Source organism: Pleurodeles waltl, chromosome 10, assembly GCF_031143425.1.
Source record: "Pleurodeles waltl isolate 20211129_DDA chromosome 10, aPleWal1.hap1.20221129, whole genome shotgun sequence".
NCBI classification, from domain to species: domain Eukaryota; kingdom Metazoa; phylum Chordata; class Amphibia; order Caudata; family Salamandridae; genus Pleurodeles; species Pleurodeles waltl.
The window spans coordinates 905,646,761-905,670,391 of record NC_090449.1 but is presented as its reverse complement, the minus strand read 5'-3'; the positions used below and the strand labels follow the sequence as shown (position 1 = coordinate 905,670,391).

Below are 23,631 nucleotides of genomic sequence, written 5' to 3'. Positions count from 1 at the left end.
TTGTACCCCACCCCATATGGAGGTATGCAACATCTTCCTGCCCTTTTTCCAGGATTATCAACAGCTTACTAAAATGCTCCCCGAGAGCATTACCCACCGATTTTGTAGGCATGTTCTTGATCCAAAGGACAATGTTAATATCCCCACCAAACAAAGAAGTACTTCATGAACGGCGTGGGGTTGGGTAGGCTGCAGGGCCTGGCCTTTGGCCATACACAGCATGGAGTTGGGTGGTTATAGGGGTAGACCCTGTACTGATAATTAGCCCAAATATTACAACACTAATGCCATCTTTGGTAGCATCATTGATAATATCAATGTAATATGTGCAGTAAACTTTTTGAAGAGAAAACTGTGTTTGGCTTGAGTGTGAGTTATAGTTACTTTAGGGCACTTTTGTGCCAAATTTGGTGTAAGTCAGTAGCCGATATCTTGTTCACTAAATTTTGTTGTCGAGTTCTCGTCCACACTTAATACTTATTTACAGTAAAGAGAATAAAGAAATTGTCAATATATTTAACCTGTTGGGTGCCCTGGATGCAACGGTTATGTCCTGGGCAGCACCACTCGGGTGCCCAGGATGTAACTGTTACGTCCAAGTAGGGGCCTTCGCGGGAAGCGCTAGCACTCCCCTTGAGGGCCTCGCACCCCCCTCCCCGGTGCAGGGATGGAAGGGGAATCGCCTCCCTTTCCACCCCCCAACCCCTTTGTGGCCTCATGAGAGGCCTACCCAGTGCGGATCAGGGGAGAAATGCAAAAGCATTTCTCCTCCAATCACATGGAGGGGCCAAGAGAGGCATCAAAAGAAAGGATGCGATCGGGCAGCAGAAATGCCCACTAGACACCTGGGAATTTTTTTAAATATATTTTGAATGAGGGGAGCGGCCCCTTGGGCAAGGGCCACTCCCCAGGGGGGAAAAGCATTTGTAGGCCATTTCTGCCCCCCCTTGAGTGCAGATCAGCCTATTATAATTAGGCCAATCTGCCCCCAAGCGGGGAAGAAACCCCTACACACCAGGAATATTTTTGTTTTGTTTGTTTTCTTTTCTTTATATGTGGGGAGCGACCGCAGGGGCAAAATTACTTTTAGGCCATTTCTGCCCCCCTTGAGGGCAGATCGGCCTATTTTTATTAGGCCAATCTAAAGCACTAGACACCAGGTTTTTTTTTTTATATTATTGAATGAGAGGAGCGGCACCTTGGGCAATGGCCGCTGCCCAGGGGGGCAAAATATTTTTAGGCCTTTTCTTCCTCACCTGGGGCAGAAACCCCTAGACACCAGGGATATATATATTTTTTTATTTACTTTATTTTTTTATATGTGGGGAGCGACCCCTTAGGCAAGGGTGGCAGAAAGCCCATTAGAGACCTGGGAAGATTTTTTGTTTTTCAAAATAGGAGAATGGGGGGATGGCCATACCCCCACCCCAAATAAACGGGGTCAAAGTTGTTCTGCCCACCAGTGGGCAGATGGGGCAATTACCCCCAATCCACACCCGGGGGAGAGAAAGTCTATTAGATGCCAGGGAATTAACAAAAAAAATAGTGTGGTGGTGGTCACCAACCAGTATGGACGTGGCTATGCCCCCACCATAACTGAAGGGGTAACAGCCTTTCAGCTCTCCCACTGCACACTAAAACATCTTATCCCAGGGCAAGCAAGAGGACATTTGATTATTTGGGGTTTTGGTTTTACATTTGGGCCATGAGAGCTTGGTCAACTGTCAAAATCGCCCCACTTGGAATGGTGAGGGTTGCACTTTTTGGACTTTGGGACGCTGCCATGTAGAAAAATTCACAAGAACTAGACACTTCTGAAAACTAAACTTCTGGTTGAGTCCAGGATGGTGTGCTTCACATGCACCCCACACCATTTTCTTACCCACAATGTCCTGCAAACCTCCAACTTTGCTGGAAATCACAATTTTTTTCCACATTTTTGTGATGGAACCTTCCTGAATCTGCAGGAATCCACAAAATTCCTACCACTCAGCATTGTCTCATCCATACCGATAAAAAGTTTGCCCCACTTGTCAGCCTAAAAATGTTTTTTTCCAAACTGCCCTTTTGGACCCGGTTTGGCTCCCCCTCAATTTTGACCTGTTTTTGGCTCTTCCCTGTCACAGGCACTTGGCCTACCTACACAAGTGAGGTATCATTTTTCCTGGGAGACTGAGGGGAATGCTGGGTGGTAGGAATTTTGTCCCAGTGCGGTAATCCCACACAGAAATGTGGTAGAAATTTGATTTTTTAGCTAAATTTGAGGTTTGCTGAGGATTCTGGGTAATGAAACATTGAGGGATCCATGCAAGTCACACCTCCCTGGATTCCCTCGGGTGTCTATTTTTTAGAAATGTTTGGGTTTGGTAGGTTTCTTTATATGGCTGTTGAGCCCAGGACCAAAAATTCAGCCCCCGCAAAAACAGATAGTTTTGTATTTGATAATTTTGATGTGTCCACATTGTGTTTTGGGGCATTTCCTTTTGCGGACACTAGGTCTACCCACACAAGTGAGGTACCACTTTTATCAGGACACTTGGGGGAATGCTGGGTGGAAGGACATTTGTGGCTTCTCTCAGATTCCAGAAATTTCTGTCACCGTAATGTAAGAAAAAAGTGTTGTTTGTGGCCAAATTTTGAGGTTTGCAAAGGATTCTGGGTAACAGAACCTTGTGAGAGCCCCACAAGTCACCCCATCTTGGATTCCCTAGGTGTCTAGTTTTCAAAAATGCGCAGGTTTGGTAGGTTTTCCTAAGTGCCGGCTGAGCTAGAGCCAAAATCCACAGCTTGGCACTTTGCAAAAAACAGCTCTGTTTTCTTTGCGAAAATGTGATGTGTCCACATTGTGTTTTGGGGCATTTCCTGTCACGGGCACCAGGTCTACCCACACAACTGAGGTACCATTTTTATTGGGAGACTTGGGGGAACACTGGGTGGAAGGAAATTTGTGGCTCCTCTCAGATTCCAGAACTTTTTGTCACCAAAATGTGAGGAAAAAGTGTTTTTTAGCCAAAGTTTGAGGTTTACAAAGGATTATGGGTAACAGAACCTGGTGAGAGCCCCACAAGTCACCCCATCCTGGATTCCCCTAGGTGTCTAATATTAAAAATTGCACAGGTTTGGTAGGTTTTCCTAGGTTCCGGGTGAGCTAGAGATCGAAATCCACAGATAGGCACTTTCCAAAATGTTAAAATGTGATGCGTTCATGTTGCGTTTCCTCTTGCGGGCATTAGGCCTACCCATGCAAGTGAGGTACCAAGGCCCATATTTATACTTTTTGACGCTAAACTGCGCTAACGCAGTTTAGCGTCAAAAAATTTAGCGCCGTCTAACGCCATTCCGAAGCGCCATGCGGGCGCCGTATTTATGGAATGGCGTTAGCCGGCGCAAGCAGACCGGCGCTGCCTGGTGTGCGTGGAAAAAAACCACGTAGACCAGGCAGCGCCGGCGTAGGGAGAAAATGGCGCTAGGGCGTCTTAAAATGGCGCAAGTCGGGTTGACGCTAAAAAATCGTCTTAACCCGATTTGCGCCATTTTTTCGACGCCCAGACGCCATTGAAATGACTCCTGTCTTAGTAAAGACAGGAGTCATGCCCCCTTGCCCAATGGCCATGCCCAGGGGACTTATGTCCCCTGGGCATGGTCATTGGGCATAGTGGCATGTAGGGGGGCACAAATAAGGCCCCCCTATGCCACCAAAAAATATTTTAAAAAATAAAAAATTATACTTACGTGAACTTACCTGAATGTCCCTGGGGTGGGTCCCTCCATCCTTGGGTGTCCTCCTGGGGTGGGCAGGGGTGGCAGGGGGGGTCCCTGGGGGCAGGGGAGGGCACCTGTGGGCTCATTTTGAGCCCACAGGCCCCTTAACGCCTACCCTGACCCAGGCGTTAAAAAGTGGCGCAAATGCGGGGTTTTTTGACCCGCCACCTCCCGGGCGTGATTTTTGCCCGGGAGTATAAATACGACGCATTTGCGTCGCCGTCATTTTTTTAGACGGGAACACCTTCCTTGCATCTCATTAACGCAAGGAAGGCGTTCACGCTAAAAAATTATGCTCTTTGCCCATTCTTTGGCGCTAGACGCGTCTAACGCCAAAGTATAAATATGGCGTTAGTTTTGCGCCGAATTTGCGTCGAAAAAAACGACGCTAATTCGGCGCAAACAGAGTATAAATACGGGCCCAATTTTATCGGGAGACGTGAGGGAACACAGAATAGCAAAACAAGTGTTATTGCCCCTTATGTTTCTCTGCACTTTTTCCTTCCAAATGTAAGACAGTGTGTAAAAAAGACGTCTATTTGAGAAATGCCCTGTAATTAACATGCTAGAATTGGGACCCCAGAATTCAGAGATGTGCAAATAACCACTGCTTCTCAACACCTTATCTCCTTGATACCTATTTTTCACTCTTTATATTTCACTGAATTAATTGCTGTATACCGGGTATAGAATGAAAACCCATTGCAAGATGCAGCTCATTTATTGTCTCTGGGTACCTAGGGTTCCTGATGAACCTACAAGCCCTATATATCCCCACAACCAGAAGAGTCCTACAGATGTAACAGTATATTGCTTACAAAAATCTGATTATAATGTGGAGAAAAATTGCTGTTTTTTTCACCTCGATTTCATTTTTTTTATTTCAGCTGGCATTTTCTGTAGGAAAACCTTGTAGGATCCACACAAATTACCCCTTGCTAAATTCAGAAGGTTGTCTACTTTTCAGAAATGTTTAGCTTTCTGGGATACAGCATTGGTGTAACACCAATTTCTGTCACTAACTGGAAGGACGCTGAAAGCTCAAAAAATAGTAAAAATGGGGTATGTCCCAGTAAAATGCCACAATTGTGTTAAAAAAATGTCATTTTCTGATTCAAGTCTGCCAGTTCCTGAAAGCTGGGAAGATGGTTATTTTAATAGCGCAAACCCTTTGTTGATGCCATTTTCAGGGTAAAAAACACAAGCCTTCTTCTGCAGCCCTCTTTCCCCATTTTTTTTAAACTAAATTTTAGCTGTGTTTTGGCTAATTTCTTAGTCTCCTTCAGAGGAACCCACAAACTCTGGGTACCTCTAGAATCCCTAGGATTTTGGAAAAAAGGAACTCAAATTTGGCGTGGGTATCTTATGTGGACAAAAAGTTATGAGGGCCTAAGTGCAAACTGTCCCAAGTAGGCAAAAAAAGGCCTGGCACCTGAGGGGGAAAAGACCTGGTAACGAAGGGGTTAAGAAACACTGGAAAATCTTGAGGCGTGATCAAGATATTACACAGATTGAGGGCCCTAGACCTCTAGTGACATATAGGAGGTCATGTCCACTAAAGGATATGCTTGTGAAGAGCCATTATTCTGCACCAGCAGCCAAAAATTGGTTGAATAAGGAGACCAGAGTGTTTTACAAAAGTAACAATTGTAAAGCGTGCAAAGTAGTGAGGAATGTAAATAACTTCAAAGGTTACAAAGGGAGAGAGATACATATTGCACAGAGAATTACTTGCAATAGTCAGTATATTATGTACTTAATTGAATGTGAATGTGGCTTATGGTGCATAGGTAGCACCATCTGTCCTCTAAAGAAGAGGACTTCAACATATTAGAGCCATACAACACCAGGATCAAAGCTATGCTGTTTCAAAACAATACATGAGACATCATACAAGGGATTAGAAAAGTATTGGATTTTTTGGCCTACCACAAGTCACCAAGGATGAACGAGAAGGAAACAGGACCCTTAAACTGTGGCAACTTGAGAGTAGATATATCATCGAAGTACGCAAGAAGATACCTTATGGGCTGAATATGGACTAGGAACTGTATGTTCATTTATAACTTGTACAAATTTACATGTAGTTCTGAATCATATACTAAAATGACTGGGAGACAATCAGAACGGACACATAGGCCCTCATTACGACCTTGGTGGGCGGCTGAAGCTGCTCGCCAAGATCGGACGGCCGGGCGGCCGCCAATGCGGCGCACCCCCGCCGCGGCCATTTGGAGATCCCCGCTGGGCCGACGGGCGGAAACCTAGTTTACGCCCGCCGGCCCAGCGGGGATCTCGGCTGCAACACAGGAGCCGGCTCCATTTGCCAGATGTTGTAGCACACCAGTTGTCCTTGAGGCTCTCTCAGGAAAACTTAGTCTACAGTAATAGGCAAGGCTGAAAAAGACCTGTCCCCTCTTTCATCTTTTGAGTATATCTTCCAACCCTAACAAAAGTCTCCTAAATTAGAAATTCAGGAGTAAATTTTATAGTTGTTCAAAAGTAGTTCAAAATTTTGTCATACCTGTGTCCTTCTGTTTTTGTAGGTTTTAGCTGCATACTACTGCGAAAAAGTTGAGAGACCCTTCTTTCAATGTTAAACTACAAGCGATTGGTGAATGTCATTATACCTATCACTGGGATAATCCCTTGCAAGTCCCATCTATCATGCTCAGCAGTTTCCCTTTACGAGGGGATGCGATCAAAAGAGACAGGACACTGCTAATAGTGGCTATCTACTCTTTCCAACTGTTGCTGAGCATCAGACAGGACTTACATGCCAGCCTTTTATGTGCCTTCTTTTTTAGTCAACAAGATTCATCCTTCCTTGATAGATAAGACAGAGAGGAAGACTCTGAGTCAGCTGACAAATGTTCAAGAGAGATCCAAAATTAAGTGGGCTGCTCTGACTTCATCCTTCCTTCATAAGCTGGACGTGGGTATCAAGGAATCTAAATAAAATACACTACAGGCAGTTGAGACAGTAGTGGGAGCTGCCAAACTGGTTCCAGGGTGAGTTTAAAGGTACAAGAAAGTTAACAGAAATTTCCACAAAACATTTCTGTGATATTTGTACTGCCAAAGATCTATATTTTGCTTAACTGGTAGCATATTGTGAGCATGGCATTATTAACTATTTCGGTACTCAAATATGCAAAAGAGTGACTTTTTGAAAATGTATAGAATTAAACAATAGTTGATATAAGTTTCACTGGGAACATGGCAATTTTGTTCAGGCACAGTTTCAAATTGCTGTTTCAAGGCTTGCTTACAGCTTTGTTCTCAATGTCAGAATTATATTTTGTGAGATTTCAACAATTAGGGCTAAGCCATAAAGTGGCATGGCTGCTTTTGAGCGTGCCCTTTTACTATGTTTCAGTTTCACATATAATTGACCTATAAAACCAGAGTAGTGAGTTCCTCAGGATATCAAAGGTTTTTTGGGCTCATTCATTTTAGCATTTAAGAAAAAAAATGACAGCTACATTTCAGAGCCATTCTTAGTAGGGAGGTGTATTCCTCATGGCACATGTTTATCCATTCCAATATTTTCCTACATCTGTCCTATTACAAATGAGGTGAAATCAATAGGAGTATTCTAGCTACATCCTTAGGTTCCAGTCCCAATATGATTGTTGTGCTATCCAGACAACATATTAAATTACTATTGCATATTGAACAGTTTTCACTTAAAGAGGAAATGTTTTGATGGCCAGAGCCACCATTGGATCCATAATAGTTGCTGTAATATTTTATTAATAGGCATTGTGAAGAACATTAGTTTCAGCCAGAGTGCAGCTAGAGTAATGACATGTGCTCCACTAAGACCATGTAAAGCTTATTTTCAAACGATTTGCATCTGTCAGGGTCAGAGGTTGTTTAAAATTCTTACAACGCTTTTTCTTTGTAGTGGCACCTATGTACCTCAATAATAGGATGAAAACAACTTCTCCAGTAAGGAGCTTTCATTGTAGTATACTGGGAACATATTGCTAAGAAGGGAGAGTTAAAAGCGCCAAGGGCTGGTGAAAGATCATTTGTATTGCAGGAGACAAGTCGGCACAATGTTGTCCTATTACATACAAATTAAATAAATTCTAATTGCCTCTGCACAATCCATTGAAACTATTTTCTTTTTTTCATCTGTATCCACTTTATTTCGAATAGGACTAGAATTAAAAAGCATTGGTGAAATATATAAATGTGCCTACACTGATTACACTAATCACTTACTGTCATCTAAAATCTAAACTGTTGTTAATGCTATGACAACATACTCAAAGTGTCTTTTGTATTTCATCCACAGAAGGTTGCAGCTTCATAAACGTTCAGCAATGGAGAAGTTACAACTGGAAAAACCAGTGAAACACTTGTATTCCCTCTTACTTATCCTTTTTATCGTAAGTAAAATACATTTGAACAGCAGTTCCTAAGATGGCAATTTGGATCACTGGAAATGCATCAGAGTGTTTAATTCTACTTTTAGGGCAAGTAATGAACCAATGAATGTTAGATGACGTTAATGTAGGCTGTAAAGATATAGCACATATAACATACACCTTATATCATTGTTCCGAATGGGATAGCATGGAATATGTTATATGTATCAATCCACATGTATCTTTATATTAAGTGGTATTGGAAAAAGACATATTTTTGCAGTTATTGGCTATGAGAAAAGGAAAATATTTTATAACTGGTTTAATGAAAACATGTATAAAATATAGAAAGAAGTCCTCAATATTCCTTACATTCTGTTTTTGTTATTTGAATTGTATGATGATGTAGGAAGAATGCATTATTACAGATTGCTTTATTATAATAATAATACTTAATATTCTTATTCTTCGTATTGCCAAAGGCACACAAGGTTGCTGGAGACGTTTCCCCCGTGGTCCATCGCGTAGCCTTAGTGTACAATATAAACAGGGCATATAAAACATGCTAGGTATCGCTTACTGACTTACTCGTAGAAAATACTCCGGTTGGGTAGGCCATGATGCTCATTTTACAGAAACAGAACCTCAACAGGAAGCACTTACAAATATAAACGTACAGGTGCCTCAGTTGAAGCTCAGCTTCTGGAAAGGACAAGCCACCCTAACTCTTGGGCTAGGCAAAGATAAAGCAAGGCTGTGCGCTCAGAGATTCCATAGCAGAAAAGATCTAGAATCCTTCCTGGAGGTGAATTGATGATGTACTGTAGCGTAATCTGTATCTGACTGTGACGCGCGGGTTCTATCTTCCTCACCTGGAGACACAGAGTAGAAGGTTCTCCCTTTATAAGTCACCTGTAGCTCCGCCCGCTGAGCCACGCCCCGTCCACCCTCGAAGTAGGCAAAGGAATTCCCGCCTTTTTACCAGGATGATGGACAGCTTTCCGAAACGACCCCACTGCGTTTACCTCCGATTCAGGTGGTGCGTTGTTGATGCGCAGAAGCACGAGGACATCTCCACAAAGACGCACTAATGACAATAACATTGCCAAAGGCACACAAAGTTGCTGGAGACATTTTCACCGTGGTCCATCACGTAGCTTTAGGGTACAATATAAACAATGCATATAAAACATGCTAGGTAACGCTTACTGACTTACTGGTAGAAAATACTCCAGTCTGGTAGACCATGATGCTCATTTTACAGAAACTAAACCTCAACAGGAAGAACTTACAAATATAAACGTAGCAGGTGCCCCAGTTGAAGCTCAGCTTCTGGAAAGGACAAGCCATCCTGACTCCTGGGCTTGGCAAAGATAAAGCAAGTCTGCGCGCTCAGAGATCCCATAGCAGAAAAAGATCTAGAATCCTTCCTGGAGGTGAATTGATGATGTACTGGAGCGTAATCTGTATCTTACTGTGACGCGCGGGTTCTATCTTCCTCACCTGGAGACTCAGAGTAGAAGGTTCTCCCTTTATAAATCACCTATAAGCTCCGCCCGCTGAGCCACGCCCCGTCCACCCTCGAAGTAGGCAAAGGAATTCCCGTATTTTACCAGGATGATGGACAGCTTTCCGAAACGACCCCACTGCGTTTACCTCCGATTCAGGTGGTGCGTTGTTGATGCGCAGAAGCAGGAGGACATCTCCACAAAGACGCACTAATAACAATAACATTGCCAAAGGCACACAAAGTTGCTGGAGACATTTTCACCGTGGTCCATCACGTAGCTTTAGTGTAAAATATAAACGGTGCATATAAAACATGCTAGGTAACGCTTACTGACTTACTGGTAGAAAATACTCCGGTCTGGTAGGCCATGATGCTCATTTTACAGAAACTAAACCTCAACAGGAAGCACTTCCAAATATAAACGTAGCAGGTGCCCCAGTTGAAGCTCAGTTGTAGCTCAGCTTCTGGAAAGGACAAGCCATCCTAAACTCTTGGGCTTGGCAAAGATAAAGCAAGGCTGTGCGCTCAGAGATTCCATAGCAGAAAAAGATTTAGAATCCTTCCTGGAGGTGAATTGATGATGTACTGGAGCGTAATCTGTATCTGACTTGAATAGCGGGTTCTATCTTCCTCTCCTGGAGACACAGAGTAGAAGGTTCCCCCTTTTATAAATCACCTGTAAGCTCCGCCCGCTGAGCCACGCCCCGTCCACCCTCGAAGTAGGCAAAGGAATTCCCGCTTTTTACCAGGATGATGGACAGCTTTCTGAAACGACCCCACTGCGTTTACCTCCGATTCAGGTGGTGCGTTGTTGATGCGCAGAAGCATGAGGACATCTCCACAAAGACGCACTAGTAACAATCACATTGCCAAAGGCACTCAAGGTTGCTGGAGACGTTTCCCCCGTGGTCCATCGCGTAGCCTTAGTGTACAATATAAACAGGGCATATAAAACATGCTAGGTATCGCTAACTGACTTACTCGTAGAAAATACTCCGGTTGGGTAGGCCATGATGCTCATTTTACAGAAACAGAACCTCAACAGGAAGCACTTACAAATATAAACGTACAGGTGCCCCAGTTGAAGCTCAGCTTCTGGAAAGGACAAGCCACCCTAACTCTTGGGCTTGGCAAAGATAAAGCAAGGCTGTGCGCTCAGAGATTCCATAGCAGAAAAGATCTAGAATCCTTCCTGGAGGTGAATTGATGATGTACTGGAGCGTAATCTGTATCTGACTGTGACGCGCGGGTTCTATCTTCCTCACCTGGAGACACGTAGTAGAAGGTTCTCCCTTTATAAGTCACCTATAAGCTCCGCCCGCTGAGCCACGCCCCGTCCACCCTCGAAGTAGGCAAAGGAATTCCCACCTTTTTACGAGGATGATGGACAGCCTTCCGAAACGACCCCACTGCGTTTACCTCTGATTCAGGTGGTGCGTTGTTGATGCGCAGAAGCACGAGGACATCTCCACAAAGACGCACTAATAACAATAACATTGCCAAAGGCACAAAAAGTTGCAGGAGACATTTTCACCGTGGTCCATCACGTAGCTTTAGTGTACAATATAAACGGTGCATATAAAACATGCTAGGTAACGCTTACTGACTTACTGGTAGAAAATACTCCGGTCTGGTAGGCCATGATGCTCATTTTACAGAAACTAAACCTCAACAGGAAGCACTTACAAATATAAATGTAGCAGGTGCCCCAGTTGAAGCTCAGCTTCTGGAAAGGACAAGCCATCCTAACTCCTGGGCTTGGCAAAGATAAAGCAAGTCTGCGCGCTCAGAGATCCCATAGCAGAAAAAGATCTAGAATCCTTCCTGGAGGTGAATTGATGATGAACTGGACCGTAATCTGTATCTGACTGTGACGCGCGTGTTCTATCTTCCTCACCTGGAGACACAGAGTAGAAGGTTCTCCCTTTATAAATCACCTGTAAGCTCCGCCCGCTGAGCCACGCCCCGTCCACCCTCGAAGTAGGCAAAGGAATTCCCGCTTTTTACCAGGATGATGGACAGCTTTCTGAAACGACCCCACTGCGTTTACCTCCGATTCAGGTGGTGCGTTGTTGATGCGCAGAAGCATGAGGACATCTCCACAAAGACGCACTAGTAACAATCACATTGCCAAAGGCACTCAAGGTTGCTGGAGACGTTTCCCCCGTGGTCCATCGCGTAGCCTTAGTGTACAATATAAACAGGGCATATAAAACATGCTAGGTATCGCTAACTGACTTACTCGTAGAAAATACTCCGGTTGGGTAGGCCATGATGCTCATTTTACAGAAACAGAACCTCAACAGGAAGCACTTACAAATATAAACGTACAGGTGCCCCAGTTGAAGCTCAGCTTCTGGAAAGGACAAGCCACCCTAACTCTTGGGCTTGGCAAAGATAAAGCAAGGCTGTGCGCTCAGAGATTCCATAGCAGAAAAGATCTAGAATCCTTCCTGGAGGTGAATTGATGATGTACTGGAGCGTAATCTGTATCTGACTGTGACGCGCGGGTTCTATCTTCCTCACCTGGAGACACGTAGTAGAAGGTTCTCCCTTTATAAGTCACCTATAAGCTCCGCCCGCTGAGCCACGCCCCGTCCACCCTCGAAGTAGGCAAAGGAATTCCCACCTTTTTACCAGGATGATGGACAGCCTTCCGAAACGACCCCACTGCGTTTACCTCTGATTCAGGTGGTGCGTTGATGATGCGCAGAAGCACGAGGACATCTCCACAAAGACGCACTAATAACAATAACATTGCCAAAGGCACAAAAAGTTGCAGGAGACATTTTCACCGTGGTCCATCACGTAGCTTTAGTGTACAATATAAACGGTGCATATAAAACATGCTAGGTAACGCTTACTGACTTACTGGTAGAAAATACTCCGGTCTGGTAGGCCATGATGCTCATTTTACAGAAACTAAACCTAAACAGGAAGCACTTACAAATATAAATGTAGCAGGTGCCCCAGTTGAAGCTCAGCTTCTGGAAAGGACAAGCCATCCTAACTCCTGGGCTTGGCAAAGATAAAGCAAGTCTGCGCGCTCAGAGATCCCATAGCAGAAAAAGATCTAGAATCCTTCCTGGAGGTGAATTGATGATGAACTGGACAGTAATCTGTATCTGACTGTGACGCGCGTGTTCTATCTTCCTCACCTGGAGACACAGAGTAGAAGGTTCTCCCTTTATAAATCACCTGTAAGCTCCGCCCGCTGAGCCACGCCCCGTCCACCCTCGAAGTAGGCAAAGGAATTCCCGCCTTTTACCAGGATGATGGACAGCTTTCCGAAACGACCCCACTGCGTTTACCTCCGATTCAGGTGGTGCGTTGTTGATGCGCAGAAGCACGAGGACATCTCCACAAAGACGCACTAATAACAATAACATTGCCAAAGGCACACAAAGTTGCTGGAGACATTTTCACCGTGGTCCATCACGTAGCTTTAGTGTACAATATAAACGGTGCATATAAAACATGCTAGGTAACGCTTACTGACTTACTGGTAGAAAATACTCCGGTCTGGTAGGCCATGATGCTCATTTTACAGAAACTAAACCTCAACAGGAAGCACTTACAAATATAAACGCAGCAGGTGCCCCAGTTGAAGCTCAGCTTCTGGAAAGGAGAAGCCACCCTAACTCTTGGGCTTGGCAAAGATAAAGCAAGGCTGTGCGCTCAGAGATTCCATAGCAGAAAAGATCTAGAATCCTTCCTGGAGGTGAATTGATGATGTACTGAAGCGTAATCTGTATCTGACTGTGACGCGCGGGTTCTATCTTCCTCACCTGGAGACACAGAGTAGAAGGTTCTCCCTTTATAAGTCACCTGTAAGCTCCGCCCGCTGAGCCACGCCCCGTCCACCCTCGAAGTATGCAAAGGAATTCCCGCCTTTTACCAGGATGATGGACAGCTTTCCGAAACGACCCCACTGCGTTTACCTCCGATTCAGGTGGTGCGTTGTTGATGCGCAGAAGCACGAGGACATCTCCACAAAGACGCACTAATAACAATAACATTGCCAAAGGCACACAAAGTTGCTGGAGACATTTTCACCGTGGTCCATCACGTAGCTTTAGTGTACAATATAAACGGTGCATATAAAACATGCTAGGTAACGCTTACTGACTTACTGGTAGAAAATACTCCGGTCTGGTAGGCCATGATGCTCATTTTACAGAAACTAAACCTCAACAGGAAGCACTTACAAATATAAACGCAGCAGGTGCCCCAGTTGAAGCTCAGCTTCTGGAAAGGAGAAGCCACCCTAACTCTTGGGCTTGGCAAAGATAAAGCAAGGCTGTGCGCTCAGAGATTCCATAGCAGAAAAGATCTAGAATCCTTCCTGGAGGTGAATTGATGATGTACTGGAGCGTAATCTGTATCTGACTGTGACGCGCGGGTTCTATCTTCCTCACCTGGAGACACAGAGTAGAAGGTTCTCCCTTTATAAGTCACCTGTAAGCTCTGCCCGCTGAGCCACGCCCCGTCCACCCTCGAAGTATGCAAAGGAATTCCCGCCTTTTTACCAGGATGATGGACAGCTTTCCGAAACGACCCCACTGCGTTTACCTCCGATTCAGGTGGTGCGTTGTTGATGCGCAGAAACACGAGGACATCTCCACAAAGACGCACTAATAACAATAACATTGCCAAAGGCACATAAAGTTGCTGGGGACATTTTCACCGTGGTCTATCACGTAGCTTTAGTGTACAATATAAACGGTGCATATATAAAACATGCTAGGTAACGCTTAGTGACTTACTGGTAGAAAAAACTCTGGTCTGGTAGGCCATGATGCTCATTTTACAGAAACTAAACCTCAACAGGAAGCACTTACAAATATAAATGTAGCAGGTGTCCTAGTTGAAGCTCAGTTGAAGCTCAGCTTCTGGAAAGAACAAGCCATCCTAACTCTTGGGCTTGGCAAAGATAAAGCAAGGCTGTGCGCTCAGAGATTCCATAGCAGAAAAAGATTTAGAATCCTTCCTGGAGGTGAATTGATGATGTACTGGAGCGTAATCTGTATCTGACTTGAATAGCAGGTTCTATCTTCCTCTCCTGGAGACACAGAGTAGAAAGTTCTCCCCTTTATAAATCACCTGTAAGCTCCGCCCGCTGAGCCACGCCCCGTCCACCCTCGAAGTAGGCAAAGGAATTCCTGCTTTTTACCAGGATGATGGACAGCTTTCCAAAACGACCCCACTGCGTTTACCGCCGATTTCAGGTGGTGCCTTGTTGATGCGCAGAAGCATGAGGACATCTCCACAAAGACGCACTATTAACAATCACATTGCCAAAGGCACACAAGGTTGTTGGAGATGTTTCCCCCATGACCCATTACGTAGCCTTAGTGTACAATATAAACAGGGCGTAAAAAATAAATAAAAAAAAAACATGCTAGGTAACGCTTACTGACTTACTCGTAGAAAATACTCCGGTTGTGTAGGCCATGATGCTCATTTCACAGAAACTAAACCTCAAAGGAAGCACTTACAAATATAAACGTAGAAGGTGCCCCAGTTGAAGCTCAGCTTCTGGAAAGGACAAGCCGCCCTAACTCCTGGGCTTGGCAAAGATAAAGCAAGGCTGTGCGCTCAGAGATTCCATAGCAGAAAAAGATCTAGAATCCTTCCTGGAGGTGAATTGATGATGTACTGGAGCATAATCTGTATCTGACTTAAATAGCGGGTTCTATCTTCCTCTCCTGGAGAAAAAGAGTAGAAGTTTCTCCCTTTATAAGTCACCTGTAAGCTCCGCCCGGTGAGCCACGCCCCGTCCACCCTCATAGTAGGCAAAGGAATTCCCGCCTTTTACCAGGATGATGGACAGCTTTCCAAAACGACCCCACTGCGTTTACCTCCGTTTCAGGTGGTGCGTTGTTGATGCGCAGAAGCATGAGGACATCTCCACAAAGACGCACTAGTAACAATCACATTGCCAAAGGCACACAAGGTTGTTGGAGACGTTTCCCCCATGACCCATCACATAGCCTTAGTGTACAATATAAACAGGGCATATAAAACATGCTAGGTAAACGCTTACTGACTTACTCGTAGAAAATACTCCGGTTGGGTAGGCCATGATGCTCATTTTACAGAAACAGAACCTCATCAGGAAGCACTTATTAATATAAACGTACAGGTGCCCCAATTGAAGCTCAGCTTCTGGAAAGGACAAGCCACCCAAACTCTTGGGCTTGGCAAAGATAAAGCAAGGCTGTGCGCTCAGAGATTCCATAGCAGAAAAGATCTATAATCCTTCCTGGAGGTGAATTGATGATGTACTGGAGCGTAATCTGTATCTGACTGTGACGCGCGGGTTCTATCTTCCTCACCTGGAGACACAGAGTAGAAGGTTCTCCCTTTATAAGTCACCTGTAAGCTCCGCCCGCTGAGCCACGCCCCGTCCACCCTCGAAGTAGGCAAAGGAATTCCCGCCTTTTTACCAGGATGATGGACAGCTTTCCGAAACGACCACACTGCGTTTACCTCCGATTCAGGTGGTGCGTTGTTGATGCGCAGAAGCACGAGGACATCTCCACAAAGACGCACTAATAACAATAACATTGCCAAAGGCACCCAAAGTTGCTGGAGACATTTTCACCGTGGTCCATCACGTAGCTTTAGTGTACAATGTAAACGGTGCATATAAAACATGCTAGGTAACGCTTACTGACTTACTGGTAGAAAATACTCCGGTCTGGTAGGCCATGATGCTCATTTTACAGAAACTAAACCTCAACAGGAAGCACTTACAAATATAAACGTAGCAGGTGCCCCAGTTAAAGCTCAGCTTCTGGAAAGGACAAGCCATCCTAACTCTTGGGCTTGGCAAAGATAAAGCAAGGCTGTGCGCTCAGAGATTCCATAGCAGAAAAAGATTTAGAATCCTTCCTGGAGGTGAATTGATAATGTACTGGAGCGTAATCTGTAGCTGACTTGAATAGCGGGTTCTATCTTCCTCTCCTGGAGACACAGAGTAGAAAGTTCTTCCCTTTATAAATCACCTGTAAGCTCCGCCCGCTGAGCCACGCCCCATCCACCCTCGAAGTAGGCAAAGGAATTCCCGCTTTTTACCAGGATGATGGACAGCTTTCCAAAACGACCCCACTGCGTTTACCGCCGATTTCAGGTGGTGCGTTGTTGATGCGCAGAAGCATGAGGACATCTCCACAAAGACGCACTATTAACAATCACATTGCCAAAGGCACACAAGGTTGTTGGAGATGTTTCCCCCATGACCCATCACGTAGCCTTAGTGTACAATATAAACAGGGCGTAAAAAATAAATAAAAAAAAAACATGCTAGGTAACGCTTACTGACTTACTCGTAGAAAATACTCCGGTTGTGTAGGCCATGATGCTCATTTCACAGAAACTAAACCTCAAAGGAAGCACTTACAAATATAAACGTAGCAGGTGCCCCAGTTGAAGCTCAGCTTCTGGAAAGGACAAGCCGCCCTAACTCCTGGGCTTGGCAAAGATAAAGCAAGGCTGTGCGCTCAGAGATTCCATAGCAGAAAAGATCTAGAATCCTTCCTGGAGGTGAATTGATGATGTACTGGAGCGTAATCTGTATCTGACTGTGACGCGTGGGTTCTATCTTCCTCACCTGGAGACACAGAGTAGAAGGTTCTCCCTTTATAAGTCACCTGTAAGCTCCGCCAGCTGAGCCACGCCCCGTCCACCCTCGAAGTATGCAAAGGAATTCCAGCCTTTTTACCAGGATGATGGACAGCTTTCCGAAACGACCCCACTGCGTTTACCTCCGATTCAGGTGGTGCGTTGTTGATGCGCAGAAACACGAGGACATCTCCACAAAGACGCACTAATAACAATAACATTGCCAAAGGCACATAAAGTTGCTGGGGACATTTTCACTGTGGTCTATCACGTAGCTTTAGTGTACAATATAAATGGTGCATATATAAAACATGCTAGGTAACGCTTACTGACTTACTGGTAGAAAAAACTCCGGTCTGGTAGGCCATGATGCTCATTTTACAGAAACTAAACCTCAACAGGAAGCACTTACAAATATAAACGTAGCAGGTGTCCCAGTTGAAGCTCAGTTGAAGCTCAGCTTCTGGAAAGAACAAGCCATCCTAACTCTTGGGCTTGGCAAAGATAAAGCAAGGCTGTGCGCTCAGAGATTCCATAGCAGAAAAAGATTTAGAATCCTTCCTGGAGGTGAATTGATGATGTACTGGAGCGTAATCTGTACCTGACTTGAATAGCAGGTTCTATCTTCCTCTCCTGGAGACACAGAGTAGAAAGTTCTCCCCTTTATAAATCACCTGTAAGCTCCGCCCGCTGAGCCACGCCCTGTCCACCCTCGAAGTAGGCAAAGGAATTCCCGCTTTTTACCAGGATGATGGACAGCTTTCCAAAACGACCCCACTGCGTTTACCGCTGATTTCAGGTGGTGCGTTGTTGATGCGCAGAAGCATGAGGACATCTCCACAAAGACGCACTATTAACAATCACTTTGCCAAAGGCACACAAGGTTGTTGGAGATGTTTCCCCCATGACCCATTACGTAGCCTTAGTGTACAATATAAACAGGGCGTAAAAAATAAATAAAAAAAAAACATACTAGGTAACGCTTACTGACTTACTCGTAGAAAATACTCCGGTTGTGTAGGCCATGATGCTCATTTCACAGAAACTAAACCTCAAAGGAAGCACTTACAAATATAAACGTAGCAGGTGCCCCAGTTGAAGCTCAGCTTCTGGAAAGGACAAGCCGCCCTAACTCCTGGTCTTGGCAAAGATAAAGCAAGGCTGTGCGCTCAGAGATTCCATAGCAGAAAAAGATCTAGAATCCTTCCTGGAGGTGAATTGATGATGTACTGGAGCATAATCTGTATCTGACTTAAATAGCGGGTTCTATCTTCCTCTCCCAGAGAAACAGAGTAGAAGGTTCTCCCTTTATAAGTCACCTGTAAGCTCCGCCCGGTGAGCCACGCCCCGTCCACCCGCATAGTAGGCAAAGGAATTCCCGCCTTTTACCAGGATGATGGACAGCTTTCCAAAACGACCCCACTGCGTTTACCTCCGTTTCAGGTGGTGCGTTGTTGATGCGCAGAAGCATGAGGACATCTCCACAAAGACGCACTAGTAACAATCACATTGCCAAAGGCACACAAGGTTGTTGGAGACGTTTCCCCCATGACCCATCACATAGCCTTAGTGTACAATATAAACAGGGCATATAAAACATGCTAGGTAAACGCTTACTGACTTACTCGTAGAAAATACTCCGGTTGGGTAGGCCATGATGCTCATTTTACAGAAACAGAACCTCAACAGGAAGCACTTATTAATATAAACATACAGGTGCCCCAATTGAAGCTCAGCTTCTGGAAAGGACAAGCCACCCTAACTCTTGGGCTTGGCAAAGATAAAGCAAGGCTGTGCGCTCAGAGATTCCATAGCAGAAAAGATCTATAATCCTTCCTGGAGGTGAATTGATGATGTACTGGAGCGTAATCTGTATCTGACTGTGACGCGCGGGTTCTATCTTCCTAACCTGGAGACACAGAGTAGAAGGTTCTCCCTTTATATGTCACCTGTAAGCTCCGCCCGCTGAGCCTCGATCCGTCCACCCTTGAAGTAGGCAAAGGAATTCCCGCCTTTTTACCAGGATGATGGACAGCTTTCCGAAACGACCACACTGCGTTTACCTCCGATTCAGGTGGTGCGTTGATGATGCGCAGAAGCACGAGGACATCTCCACAAAGACGCACTAATAACAATAACATTGCCAAAGGCACACAAAGTTGCTGGAGACATTTTCACCGTGGTCCATCACGTAGCTTTAGTGTACAATGTAAACGGTGCATATAAAACATGCTAGGTAACGCTTACTGACTTACTGGTAGAAAATACTCCGGTCTGGTAGGCCATGATGCTCATTTCACAGAAACTAAACCTCAAAGAAAGCACTTACAAATATAAACGTAGCAGGTGCCCCAGTTGAAGCTCAGCTTCTGGAAAGGACAAGCCGCCCTAACTCCTGGGCTTGGCAAAGATAAAGCAAGGCTGTGCGCTCAGAGATTCCATAGCAGAAAAAGATCTAGAATCCTTCCTGGAGGTGAATTGATGATGTGCTGGAGCATAATCTGTATCTGACTTAAAAAGCGGGTTCTATCTTCCTCTCCTGGAGAAACAGAGTAGAAGGTTCTCCCTTTATAAGTCACCTGTAAGCTCCGCCCGGTGAGCCACGCCCCATCCACCCTCATAGTAGGCAAAGGAATTCCCGCCTTTTACCAGGATGATGGACAGCTTTCCAAAACGACCACACTGCGTTTACCTCCGTTTCAGGTGGTGCGTTGTTGATGCGCAGAAGCATGAGGACATCTCCACAAAGACGCACTAGTAACAATCACATTGCCAAAGGCACACAAGGTTGTTGGAGACGTTTCCCCCATGACCCATCACATAGCCTTAGTGTACAATATAAACAGGGCATATAAAACATGCTAGGTAAACGCTTACTGACTTACTCGTAGAAAATACTCCGGTTGGGTAGGCCATGATGCTCATTTTACAGAAACAGAACCTCAACAGGAAGCACTTATTAATATAAACGTACAGGTGCCCCAATTGAAGCTCAGCTTCTGGAAAGGACAAGCCACCCTAACACTTGGGCTTGGCAAAGATAAAGCAAGGCTGTGCGCTCAGAGATTCCATAGCAGAAAAGATCTTTAATCCTTCCTGGAGGTGAATTGATGATGTACTGGAGCGTAATCTGTAGCTGACTTGAATAGCGGGTTCTATCTTCCTCTCCTGGAGACACAGAGTAGAAAGTTCTTCCCTTTATAAATCACCTGTAAGCTCCGCCCGCTGAGCCACGCCCCGTCCACCTCTCGAAGTAGGCAAAGGAATTCCCGCTTTTTACCAGGATGATGGACAGCTTTCCAAAACGACCCCACTGCGTTTACCGCTGATTTCAGGTGATGCGTTGTTGATGCACAGAAGCATGAGGACATCTCCACAAAGACGCACTATTAACAATCACATTGCCAAAGGCACACAAGGTTGTTGGAGATGTTTCCCCCATGACCCATCACGTAGCCTTAGTGTACAATATAAACAGGGCGCAAAAAATAAATTAAAAAAAAACATGCTAGGTAACGCTTACTGACTTACTCGTAGAAAATACTCCGGTTGTGTAGGCCATGATGCTCATTTTACAGAAACTAAACCTCAAAGGAAGCACTTACAAATATAAACGTAGCAGGTGCCCCAGTTGAAGTTCAGCTTCTGGAAAGGACAAGCCGCCCTAACTCCTGGTCTTGGCAAAGATAAAGCAAGGCTGTGCGCTCAGAGATTCCATAGCAGAAAAAGATCTAGAATCCTTCCTGGAGGTGAATTGATGATGTACTGGAGCATAATCTGTATCTGACTTAAATAGCGGGTTCTATCTTCGTAGCTTTAGTGTACAATATAAACGGTGCATATAAAACATGCTAGGTAACGCTTACTGACTTACTGGTAGAAAATACTCCGGTTGTGTAGGCCATGATGCTCATTTTACAGAAACTAAACCTCAAAGGAAGCACTTACAAATATAAACGTAGCAGGTGCCCCAGTTGAAGCTCAGCTTCTGGAAAGGACAAGCCGCCCTAACTCCTGGTCTTGGCAAAGATAAAGCAAGGCTGTGCGCTCAGAGATTCCATAGCAGAAAAAGATCTAGAATCCTTCCTGGAGGTGAATTGATGATGTACTGGAGCATAATCTGTATCTGACTTAAATAGCGGGTTCTATCTTCGTAGCTTTAGTGTACAATATAAACGGTGCATATAAAACATGCTAGGTAACGCTTACTGACTTACTGGTAGAAAATACTCCGGTTGGGTATGCCATGATGCTCATTTTACAGAAACTAAACCTCAACAGGAAGCACTTACAAATATAAACGTAGCAGGTGCCCCAGTTGAAGCTCAGCTTCTGGAAAGGACAAGCCGCCCTAACTCCTGGGCTTGGCAAAGATAAAGCAAGGCTGTGCGCTCAGAGATTCCATAGCAGAAAAAGATCTAGAATCCTTCCTGGAGGTGAATTGATGATGTACTGGAGCATAATCTGTATCTGACTTAAATAGCGGGTTCTATCTTCCTCTCCTGGAGAAACAGAGTAGAAGGTTCTCCCTTTATAAGTCACCTGTAAGCTCCGCCCGGTGAGCCACGCCCCGTCCACCCTCATAGTAGGCAAAGGAATTCCCGCCTTTTACCAGGACGATGGAAAGCTTTCCAAAACGACCCCACTGCGTTTACCTCCGTTTCAGGTGGTGCGTTGTTGATGCGCAGAAGCATGAGGACATCTCCAAAAAGACGCACTAGTAACAATCACATTGCCAAAGGCACACAAGGTTGTTGGAGATGTTTCCCCCATGACCCATCACGTAGTCTTAGTGTACAATATAAACAGGGCATATAAAACATGCTAGGTAAACGCTCATTGACTTACTCGTAGAAAATACTCCGGTTGGGTAGGCCATGATGCTCATTTTACAGAAACAGAACCTCAACAGGAAGCACTTACAAATATAAACGTACAGGTGCCCCAATTGAAGCTCAGCTTCTGGAAAGGAGAAGCCACCCTAACTCTTGGGCTTGGCAAAGATAAAGCAAGGCTGTGCGCTCAGAGATTCCATAGCAGAAAAGATCTAGAATCCTTCCTGGAGGTGAATTGATGATGTACTGGAACGTAATCTGTATCTGACTGTGACGCGCGGGTTCTATCTTCCTCACCTGGAGACACAGAGTAGAAGGTTCTCCCTTTACAAATCACCTGTAAGCTCCCCCCGCTGAGCCACGCCCCGTCCACCCTCGAAGTAGGCAAAGGAATTCCCGCCTTTTACCAGGATGATGGACAGCTTTCCGAAACGACCCCACTGCGTTTACCTCCGATTCAGGTGGTGCGTTGTTGATGCGCAGAAGCACGAGGACATCTCCACAAAGACGCACTAATAACAATAACATTGCCAAAGGCACACAAAGTTGCTGGGGACATTTTCACCGTGGTCCATCACGTAGCTTTAGTGTACAATATAAACGGTGCATATATAAAACATGCTAGGTAACGCTTACTGACTTACTGGTAGAAAATACTCCGGTCTGGTAGGCCATGATGCTCATTTTACAGAAACTAAACCTCAACAGGAAGCACTTACAAATATAAACGTAGCAGGTGCCCCAGTTGAAGCTCAGTTGAAGCTCAGCTTCTAGAAAGTACAAGCCATCCTAACTCTTGTGCTTGGCAAAGATAAAGCAAGGTTGTGCGCTCAGAGATTCCATAGCAGAAAAAGATTTAGAATCCTTCCTGGAGGTGAATTGATGATGTACTGGAGCGTAATCTGTATCCGACTTGAATAGCGGGTTCTATCTTCCTCTCCTGGAGACACAGAGTAGAAGGTTCTCCCCTTTATAAATCACCTGTAAGCTCTGCCCGCTGAGCCACGCCCCATCCACCCTCGAAGTAGGCAAAGGAATTCCCGCTTTTTACCAGGATGATGGACAGCTTTCCAAAACGACCCCACTGCGTTTTCCGCCGATTTCAGGTGGTGCGTTGTTGATGCGCAGAAGCATGAGGACATCTCCACAAAGACGCACTATTAACAATCACATTGCCAAATGCACACAAGGTTATTGGAGATGTTTCCCCCATGATCCATCACGTAGCCTTAGTGTACAATATAAACAGGGCGTAAAAAAAAAAAAAAAAACATGCTAGGTAACGCTTACTGACTTACTCGTAGAAAATACTCCGGTTGTGTAGGCCATGATGCTCATTTTACAGAAACTAAACCTCAAAGGAAGCACTTACAAATATAAACGTACCAGGTGCCCCAGTTGAAGCTCAGCTTCTGGAAAGGACAAGCAACCATAACTCTTGGGATTGGCAAAGTTAAAGCAAGGCTGTGCGCTCAGAGATCCCATAGCAGAAAAAGATCTAGAATCCTTCATGGGGGGG

The 23,631-nt window shown here is 45.0% G+C and overlaps 1 protein-coding gene across 2 annotated transcripts in view; it reads left to right on the top strand.

Annotated features, from left to right (window-relative positions):
• CALCR (calcitonin receptor) overlaps positions 1–23,631 on the top strand; it is a 2,320,029-nt gene that overhangs the window by 767,222 nt on the left and 1,529,176 nt on the right. For both annotated transcript variants that reach the window (XM_069211663.1, XM_069211664.1), the window contains one exon: positions 8,069–8,162. In XM_069211663.1, the coding sequence (XP_069067764.1) occupies positions 8,097–8,162 (66 nt within the window). In that variant the 5' untranslated portion in view covers positions 8,069–8,096. The remainder of the gene's footprint in view (positions 1–8,068; positions 8,163–23,631) is intronic.